Raw genomic sequence first — 9,762 nt, 5'->3', positions numbered from 1 at the left:
TTCTTGTGTCTGCCTATTTTTGATTGCTCTATTGCCCTGAACAATACACCATCTCCATTATCCTTTCTGCTTTATAGTTTCTGGAGTTTGAAATCCATTGTTGGGTGTACACGTCAAAAAAGCAGTTTCAACCTTTAGCTTTTGACCGGCTTAAATGTTTTTTCTTTTTTTGGCCTTTGATTAATGACAGCTTCCTTCTCTTATGATCATCTGATTTTGAGTGAACTTTCTCATTATAGTATGTGGGATCATACATTAAAAGGGGTCAATAGCAGTGTGGGTCTTGTTGCATGAGATTTAAATTACTTTTAAGTGTCATTTAAAAGTAATTTAAAATACCAGGAGCAATTTACATCATAAGACCATAAAGTGGTTGTGCATGTTTGGATTACTTTCATTCACATATATTTTAAATGCAAACCCTTCAACAACATTTTATCAATTCAAAAGTATTTTTACCGCAGCCATGGGAAAACATGATTTTTTTTTTGGCTCAGCTGGCTCTGACTTGGGGAAGCTATGCTTTCAGCCAGAAGGGAGTTCTATTGTTGTGGTAATTGGGAAGTAATTTCTGTGATTACCACCTACTGAAATTTGCAGACCTATTAAATGAAGTGTTACCTAGGACACTCTCAATAAAACATTTGTAAAATACATAAAAAATGTTAATTAATGCAGTGGACAAGTTCTCATCTCACATAAATGATACCATAAATCTGTCTGCAAACAGTTGCACATTCAGTAGACACAGACCTGCATAAGTTTTTTGGAGTTGTGTTTTTAGCTCGTGATCGCCACATCCGAAAGATAACTGACTCTATCTTCACCAGCAACAATTGTGGTCAAAAGTTTACATACACTTGTAAAGCACATGTATATCATGGCAGTCTTGAGTTCCAATGATTTCTAAAACTCTGGTTTCTTCTGTGATGGAATGACTGGAACACAAACTGCTTTGTCACAAAAAACATTCATGAAGTTTGGTTCAATAATTTCTTTATTTTGAGTCTTCTGAATACCTTTTTTGAGCTTTTGACCACGACTGTAGTTGTTAACTTTGCCTGTTTGCTGTTTGGTGTGGAGAAGGTAGCAGACAGTGGGTTTGTTAAGAGCAGGACTTGTGAGGGCGGTCAGATTTAACAGTTAAGTTGCAGGCCATAAAATCAAGACTGCAAGCTGCTAAAATGCTCGCTACAGCTGAAAAGAACAGCAGAGCCCTTTCACATGCACGTAGTCATTTTAACCCATTGTTATATATAAAAAATATGGATTAGTGCAGCTTCAAAACTTCATTTACTCACAAGAATAGTGTAACACTGACAAAATGCAGACTTGAGAATCACTGTAATAGAATACACAGCTTAAGCAACCAGTAGAACAAAGTACACAGATGATGTGGAGTTAAGGAGCCAACACTTACGAACACACTGGTGGACAGCTTCCTGCTGTGCTTGTAACATTTGCTTTGACTTGCGAATTCACATCCTCTGCGAATACACGGACGGTCTACAGCAGAATATTGCTCTTCTCAGCTCCTGAGGGATCTATTATAACATTCATTAGTGTTGAGAGAAGCATAGCGGTAGGCATACACGTTGAGGAGCTCTGTGTGGGAGGAATGCTACCCCCCCCACAAGGTTCTGGATGTGTTATGGTAAAACAGCAACACACAGAATGTATAACCTTCTATGTGACAAGGTCATTTCCATGTGTGCGTCCCACCTTGTTCAAAGTTTTCCATCTGCTTGGATAATGAGCAGAAACATGAAGTTGGTGGACAGTTTTCCCATCAAAGGAGTCATTGATCTCCATTTATCTTCATCTTCAAAGTAACTGCTCTGGTCATTGTTGTTAAGCACACAATCATGTCGAATGGCTTGTGTGACATATTGATCTACCAGGTTATAGAATTCTTTAAGGGTCTAAACCTCAAAGGACATCGTTTACCCTCTGTTACCATCCCTTTAATGCTGTCAACATTAGTTAATGATTTCTATTTCTTTGGCAAAAGCCTGTAAACTTGTCACGCAATCTAGAAAAGTGTGTTGACCCCATAACCTCAGCTAAAGACTTAAATCTCAGAAAGACCCTTTAAGTTTTTTCAAAGGGGCAGTTCACTATTCTTTTTTTTCATTTTCTCTCTGTGTCACTGCACAGCTTGAAGCTTGGTCCGACTCATGGATGGAGGCTAGCTAACTAGGCTAGCTAATGTTACAGCTTGATTAATGTTTACATCCCGCTGATTTACAGGTTTTAGGACTCAGTCCTGTGACGCTTTATTAGTTATGTGGACATGCTAATGTTTGCAGCTCAGATTACAGCAGATACACACTGAAAAACATGTTCTTGCACTCAATTTTGGTTTGGGAATGGCTAAAAAAAGGCACTTCCCTCCAAACCCTTTAACATCGACAGAATATCTTTCTTACTATAGCTCACGCCAGTTCAAAATGTGGAAAAATCCAAAGCTTGACAATACAGTTGCTGAGCATAGGCGGAGTTTGACCATGGAGTTGGGGGGGGCAAACATTTTTCAACTTCAAGTTGAATTATCAATTTGTGTAAGGCTATATTATACTGTAAGGCATTCATTCCATATGTCCCTTTAAAACATTTTGGTAATCACACACATGAAATTGAAAACTGAAATATGCAAACTCACTCATAGATGAGAATAGCTATATGAATCACTGACTGCTAAACAGAGGGAACTCGCCACTCACGTGGCACGGTCACATCAAGCCTTGTCACGACTGCTCAAAAATGAATTTATTACTAAATCAAACATAAAATAAATCAGATTTATATCTTACATTCATAATTTATATTTCATAAGATCACTTTAAAATATTTTTTATTTATAAAAGAAATAATTTGGCTGGAAACATGTGGAATGGAGTGACAGTTTTCAGCCGCTGGAGGGGCAATGTCGCTTCTGCCTCCCTGTAAACTACATCTATGTTGGACAATCACTGTTTGGCGGAGGGGCTAGCAAACAGACAATTGGACATTCACTGCTTTTGCATGGTTTTGCAAAGTAAACACTGTCCAATAGCTCCACATCCATGTAAAATGTATATATCAGGACAAGACTCTGCTGATCGATGTAATTGGAGCTGCCGTGACTGCTGACCTGACTACAGTGTGCTTGTTTTGAACTTTTCAAACCTGCTTTCGGTATTAATTACTGACCTTTGGGAGCCAAAAGCATGATACAGCATTAGGGCATTCTTAAGGTAATCTGAGCAAATACTGCCCTCATGATACAATGTCTCACTACACTTCTACAGGCTTCTCTCTATGTAATTAAATGCGCTTTGTGTCTGATTACCAGTGTTATTATCATTAAGAAGTCAGACTCCGATGACTTGACTAAGCCCCATTTAATGAAAGTGTCTGCCAGTATAAACAGCTCATAAACAGACATTCTCCTGGTGAACAGACACGTCTCCAAATTAAAGCTAATGTTGCTCCGTTCCTGTTGGATGTGTAAATAGGCAACTGTTTGCTAACACTCTTACCGTGTCAACTTTATAAGGTGATAATATGTCAATGCCATGTTTACTGCTTGTTGCGGTGCCCCCAGGTGGCCAAAAAAAATATATAAATGAACTTTAAAAGGCTAAAACTAATGGCGAGATAAGCCTAGTTAAGTAAACTTGCAGAGATTTAAACTCATTTGTCATTGTTTAAAGGAGCACTTCTGTCTTTATAGGGTTATAACCTGAAAGAGTGTACAGACTCACCTATCCTCACCACTTGGTGCAAAAAGTAGCTTAACTATGTGGCTATTTCTTATAAGGATGATTAAATATGTATAATTTCTCTCCCTGGGGAATACAGTATGGCACTGCAGCACACACTTAAAGTGGTTCTCTGCAGCTCAGCCATGAATAGATTTTACAGGCTCAGGAGAGGAATCCACAAATCCCCCTTTGATTTCTCATGAATCTTGAATGTATGCAGCCATGACCTGATAAGTCCCACACATACCCGATCGTTTCCAGAATTTGCATGGAGGAAATGCTGCTAAGAGTTGTCAGACATTGTTGAGAAAAGAAAGAAAAAGAAGGAAGGAGAGGTCATTTTTCCATATCTATGCTGTGGCAATGTTTATAAAGCACCAAGGGATTGGCTGCAATGAATAAATGCATGAGTTTGTGACATTTGACATGCAAACACACAGAAGTCCAAGTGTACCAAAGTGTGCGGTCCCATCTGGGACAGTAGCTTGAAAACATCAGAGGTCTGAGTATCATTCAGATAGTGTTCATGATTATAAGAAATCTGACATCGAGGATGTTTCTCTGTCAGAGTGTGTTTTGAGGGGCGCTGCAGTCGTGTGTACACATGCGTAATAGAACCATCCATCTTGAGTACAGAGTAGCTTTACAGCAGGTGGCTGTGCGAGCTGAGAGGACTTTAATATGTCAGATTAAAGTAAAATTGCTTCCTTTTATCGCTAGGTTGGTGTTAATGAAAGAGTTATGAACTCTCCATAAAACATGAGGTGTGTTTATGCATCACTCATTAAGATACCTGCCAAAAGAAACATCGTGAACAGAAGGGACCGTCGCCTTCTCCTCTCTGTACATCTTAAGACTGTTGGACACATAAACACAAAGTTATGATAAAGTTCCAACATCACAGAAGTGTTATCACCCTCATTCAGGTAAACAGGCCACAGTTCAGACTAGCTAACAGTGTACAGTCTCAGCACAGTAGTGGAAGTATGTGTGTGTGTGTGTGTGTGTGTGTGTGTGTGTGTGTGTGTGGGAGGATGCTTGAGAATTCAGTGAAAGTGATTGGAAACGCAGGTGAAGATATTTTTTTTTTTTATCTCTTGCCAGAGAAATGTCTTAGAGGTTCAGATGTGGGCTCACAGCAGTTCCTCTGAGCTAAATCAGTCACAACACAAAACACCCATCTGGCTTTACTCTCCATTTAATGTCTATACACAGACACCTGTGTATGAATGCACAATTTATAGGCAAGGGACGGATTTTGGTATAAGAAGCGTTCTGGTTTCCCTTTGTAGTATGAAGTAGCATTGACCAATCACGTATGAGCGGGCTTGCAGGAAACAGTCAGTGTGGCACACACAGCATCCTGGTCAGTTGCTCTACGCTTCTCAGTTGGAAGCAGTAGTTACCCCTTTAGCTTTAATTTCTGAAAGCTCCCAGTGCAGCAATATAAAGAGCAAGTTCAGCCCAAGATGGGGGATGATTGGGATGGTTGGGTGGGTCATACGAAGGAGAATTAAGTTTGTGACCCGTGTGTAACAAAGTTTTACTTAAGGGATGTAATGGAAAGTAGTTCTGGTGCCTAAACCTAACACACTGCAACAGTTTAATGTTAATAACACTCTAAAAGTTTTATGTCATAACATGTGAACTGTTTCTCAGCAAGCTTTATTTTGAAAGCTGCGTCCACATAGCGTTTTTTGTGAGCGCCAGCGTCTTTCTTCAATTATTTCTCATGAGGAACGAGCGCCTGCAGCAGCATGAGGCCACCAAGAGAAAAGGCGCAGCTCCACACGTCCTTTTTTCAGGGCACTCTGCCTTTTTTGTGCCGCCGCTCCAAGAGTTCCAAGTTCAAAATCTCTCAACTATTGTGCCTATGGCGCCACCACCGTTTATTTTCAGGTAACCAATCATATATCAGATTGGCCGGGACTCATCACCTGTCACCTTGGCAACCATGAAAATGGATATCTGGCTATGTCTGTCTATCCTGAGCTTTTTCAGACATAAAGTGTCATAAAAGAGACAGAAAAGTCCATTTGGGCGGGGGGGGCGATCGTCTGTAAACTGAATGTTGATGGTGAGAGTTGTGCTTTTATCGGCCTATGTGTTGTAAACTTGACTTGACCACAGAGCACTTTGCACGCAAAACTGATGCTACAGTGGTATGTCGTACATCATCATTTGAAGCTCAAGGTCACTGGGAATGAGAACATGTTGGAGCAGCAGGCCCTGAATTTGTAACAAATTTGTACATTATCACCAAAGAGTGGACCCGCATCATTAATTCGATTTTTATCATAAAAAGGGGTCCTGTGTCAAGGAGCTTTATTGCTTTAGCTTGTGTTATGCTTTAATGATTTAGTTTTGGGAGCAATTTAATGCCTCCATTAGACAGTTCACTGAACCGAGATAACAGAAAGCGAGCAAAGGAGAAATGGTGAGTGACATGCAGCAGAGGTCCCGAGCTGAATTCAAACTGGTGACATTGCAGTTTGTGTGAGGAGTCCTCGACCCCATTAAGCATATTCCTAATCCAGCTGTGTTGAATCAAATAACCACAAATTATGAATTCCCCCAGTATGCAGTAACTGTCAAGTTTGCACTAGGTTTAACAGGAACTTGGCAGCAGGGTAAATACACATTGCATGAAGGGCAGTCAGGACCACTAGGGCAGCATGTTCTGCTCCTGGGGGGCCCTGCCCTGCATTTTTTAGGGTGTTTTCACATTAGGTTCAATTGTTTCGTACCGTGCCAGAGTATGATCCGATATTTCCCTGCTCCAACACACCTGAAATCGTTATCAGGTTTCAGCAGAGCTTGATGACGAGCTGATCACTTGAATCAGGTGTGTCAGGCAGGGAACCATCTAAGACATGGAGGGCAGGGGGCCTTCAGGGACGTGAGGTCAATGGACAATAGAGACCCCGAGAGCTCAAAACACTACAACTGAAGAAAACACATGTCTGCCATTGGAATACTTGATAATTTGATTAAACACAAGTCTGTGACTCAAAGGGTGACTGCACTCGTTTTACACATTAAAGTGTGTTCACAGGTCTTGGGGAGTTTTACTGAACATGTGAAAAAAAGTCAAGTAAGAAAAACTGCATGTAATCTGATAAACTGCCTCCAGTGAAGTCACTAAGTGCCTAAGGTGTAAAGTTGCTAAAGCAGAACCAGAGATATCATCTTTTGTTTTGTTATACGCATTCTTCTTCATTTTCAAAACCTGGCGCCTACATTACCCACAATGAACCTTTGCCACTGATTGACATCACTGCAGGTAATTTATCAGATTACATGCAGCTTCTTCTGGAGCTGCAAAAGACCCTGACCCTGAGAACATAATACTGGCAGTAAATTGAAGGTATTAAACTGTCATTTGGACAGGTCCCCACTGTTATGCTCCAAATAAATCTGACCGTGCTCGTGTTAAAGGGGCAGTTCACCCCAAAATAAAAAAGAACCAAAAAATGACTCTTACCTGTTGTGCTATTTGTCCATTCAGATTGTTTTGGGGTGAGTTGCAGAGTTCATAACCTGCTTACCCGAGATAATCCACAGACCTTGTTATGAACAGTTTCATGTAGGAACTATTTCCTTTTTGTATCAACATGCAGAAGGAAGCATGCATTTACTCATGGACGAGATGAAAGCTAACTAAGCTAGCTGACGTGACGGATCAGCCATGGAGGAGCCATGAATGTTTACATCCTGTGCTGTCACCAGCGCGAGCCTCTAATCCGTGAGCAGATGCCCGCTCCCTTTGCAGTGATACAGTTGGCGGGTGTAGTTTAGTAGAAATAAAATCGTTCCTACGTGAAACTGCGCACAACAAGGTCTGTTCCAGTATACTTGAGAGAAAGCAGACAACTCTATGACTGATATCTCCAAAACTCGGCAGCTCACAGCCAAACAGTCTAGATGGATAAACAGCACTAGGAGGAAACATGTCATTTTGATTTCGGGGTGAACTGTCCCTTTAACAGAACTAAAATGACTTTCTACACACTCTTATGTTTTCCTTTGAGAAGACTGTACTGCTTTATCTAAAGTTACCTGTGGTATTGCTGTATTGGTATTGTATTTAAAATACAGCTAACCTGTAGCCTCCACTGTGCCTAAGCAGTAGAATCAGTTCACCCCCTTAGTGTGGGAGATGAAGCAGCACAGCAGAGACAAGTGTCAGAGAGCTAATGGGGCTCAGAGGGGCTTAGGGGTGCAGGAACAGCCAGACATGGATGAAATAAATAGGCCTCCTCTGACTACATTATATTTATAATGACTATAAGCGTGAATAATCCACAGAAACTGTGCGCACAGGCCTGTGCGTAATGGAGGGCTCATCACCTACCTATTGCTGTTCCAAAAGCTTTTTCTTTTCTTCCACGTGGGTCACACATCACTTCAGAGTCCCCATGACGAGCGTCTCGGAGTTCAACTCAAACTGGTTGCTGGAGGACGCAGACTTCCCCCACGAGTAGAGGCTGGGCGGCCGCTGCTTAAAGGAGGACGTGTATCTATAGAAGCTCCTGTGCCTGTTCTTCAGGTACTCCCTGTAGTTCTTGGTGAGGAGCGTGTAGAGGAAAGGGTTAATGCAGCTGTTGCTGTATGTGAGGCTCGCCACCAGGTAGTTGATGCAGGTGTGTGTCTGCGAGGCCAGGCTCAGAGGCTTGGTGTGGTACAGTGGCAGCAGCTGCCAGATCCAGAAGGGCAGGAAGCATGCCCAGAACACCAGCACAATGGTGAAGATCATGATCAGCACTTTCTGCTTCGGTGAGCGCTTTCCACCTTTGCTGATCACTGAGTTGCGCTGGGACTCTAAGTAAGTGCGCGCTAACTTGACGTACAGGTAACCAATAATGAGCCCCGGTGCCATGATGCTGGTGCCAAACAGGACAGTCACGTACACTTTATAAGCCAGGGGCGCCCAGGTGGGTGCGCACATCCTCTTCACTCCCCCATCCGGCGTTTTCTTAGTGGTCTGAGCGACCATTATCATCATGGGCAGAGTTAGGACCAGGGAGAGCAGCCAGACACCCCACGCCAGAGCTTTGCGGTAACTCTTGGAGCGTTTCACCGTGTCCAGCGGCTTGGTGACGGCCAGGTAGCGCTCCGTGCACATTACAGTGAGGGTGAAGATGCTGGCGTGCATGGTGAGGAGGTCCAGGCTGAGCAGGATGCGGCATCCCACATCCCCGAAGTACCAGTCCTTTAAGAAGTAGGTGGACACCACGAAGGGGATGGTGGAGAGGTAGAGCAAGTCCGCCACAGCCAGGTTGATGATGGAGATGTACATGGAAGTGGCAAAGCGGATCGAGTGGCACATCACCACCAGGGTGTACACATTCCCCGATACTCCGATGATGTAGACAACGGAGAGAAGCGTCCCGAAAGTAGAGGTGATAATGAGTTCATGATCCACAGTCCCGGAGCCGCCAGCGACCTGCGGCGGACTCGTGTTTAAATTCATAGAATTATTACTCATCGCTCGCCCTGATGTGTGCTCCTCTCCTCTCCTCTCCGCTCCTCTCCTCTCCTGGTGTGTTTGTTTTGCTGCGCGCTCTTGGACAGCGCGGGAGAAGTTGGATGCGCACCGGCACAGGTTGTGTCTTGCTTATCCGCCTCTCCGCTCGCTGCCTGCTGCTCTTTGCTCCTGACGTCACCACTGTAACGCACACCGAAGATTTTATATCATGAATGTGTAAGATGATCAATCGTCTCGTGGGTGCAACAGTGAACACTTTTCAGCTGCGCTCAAGTGGAAGAGATGTGATTGTTGGGGAGAAAGGGATGCTGAGACAGTCAGTGAGGGGTGTGATTGTGCCAAAATGGTTAATCAAAAGTTTGGTAAGCACCTGATGCCACAATAGAACCAACCCTGTGAAAATGATCTCAGTATTAGTATAAGTATAAATCAAAGTCACAGAAGAGTCATTTTTACGCACAGACATGTCGCTTTTATTTCCCAGTACACCTCCTATGCGCCGTTTTCTCGCTGCAAACGACTGTATTA

At 42.9% G+C, this 9,762-nt stretch overlaps 1 protein-coding gene across 1 annotated transcript; it reads right to left on the bottom strand.

Annotated features, from left to right (window-relative positions):
- Positions 1-8,110: 8,110 nt before the first annotated feature.
- On the bottom strand, positions 8,111-9,392 carry LOC311249945 (urotensin-2 receptor). The gene has a single exon (XM_084341392.1). It carries the CDS (start codon positions 9,232-9,234, stop codon positions 8,149-8,151), a length of 1,086 nt encoding a protein of 361 aa, XP_084197518.1. The 5' UTR covers positions 9,235-9,392; the 3' UTR covers positions 8,111-8,148.
- Positions 9,393-9,762: the final 370 nt, after the last annotated feature.

Source organism: Pagrus pagrus (assembly GCF_965226575.1).
Source record: "Pagrus pagrus genome assembly, chromosome: 21".
In the NCBI taxonomy this organism is placed as follows: domain Eukaryota; kingdom Metazoa; phylum Chordata; class Actinopteri; order Spariformes; family Sparidae; genus Pagrus; species Pagrus pagrus.
This window is presented reverse-complemented; position numbering and strand designations above follow the sequence as displayed.

Excerpts from the sequence above, each read along its gene's own strand:
- LOC311249945 (XM_084341392.1), bottom strand. The coding sequence starts at position 9,234 with ATGAGTAATAATTCTATGAATTTAAACACGAGTCCGCCGCAGGTCGCT.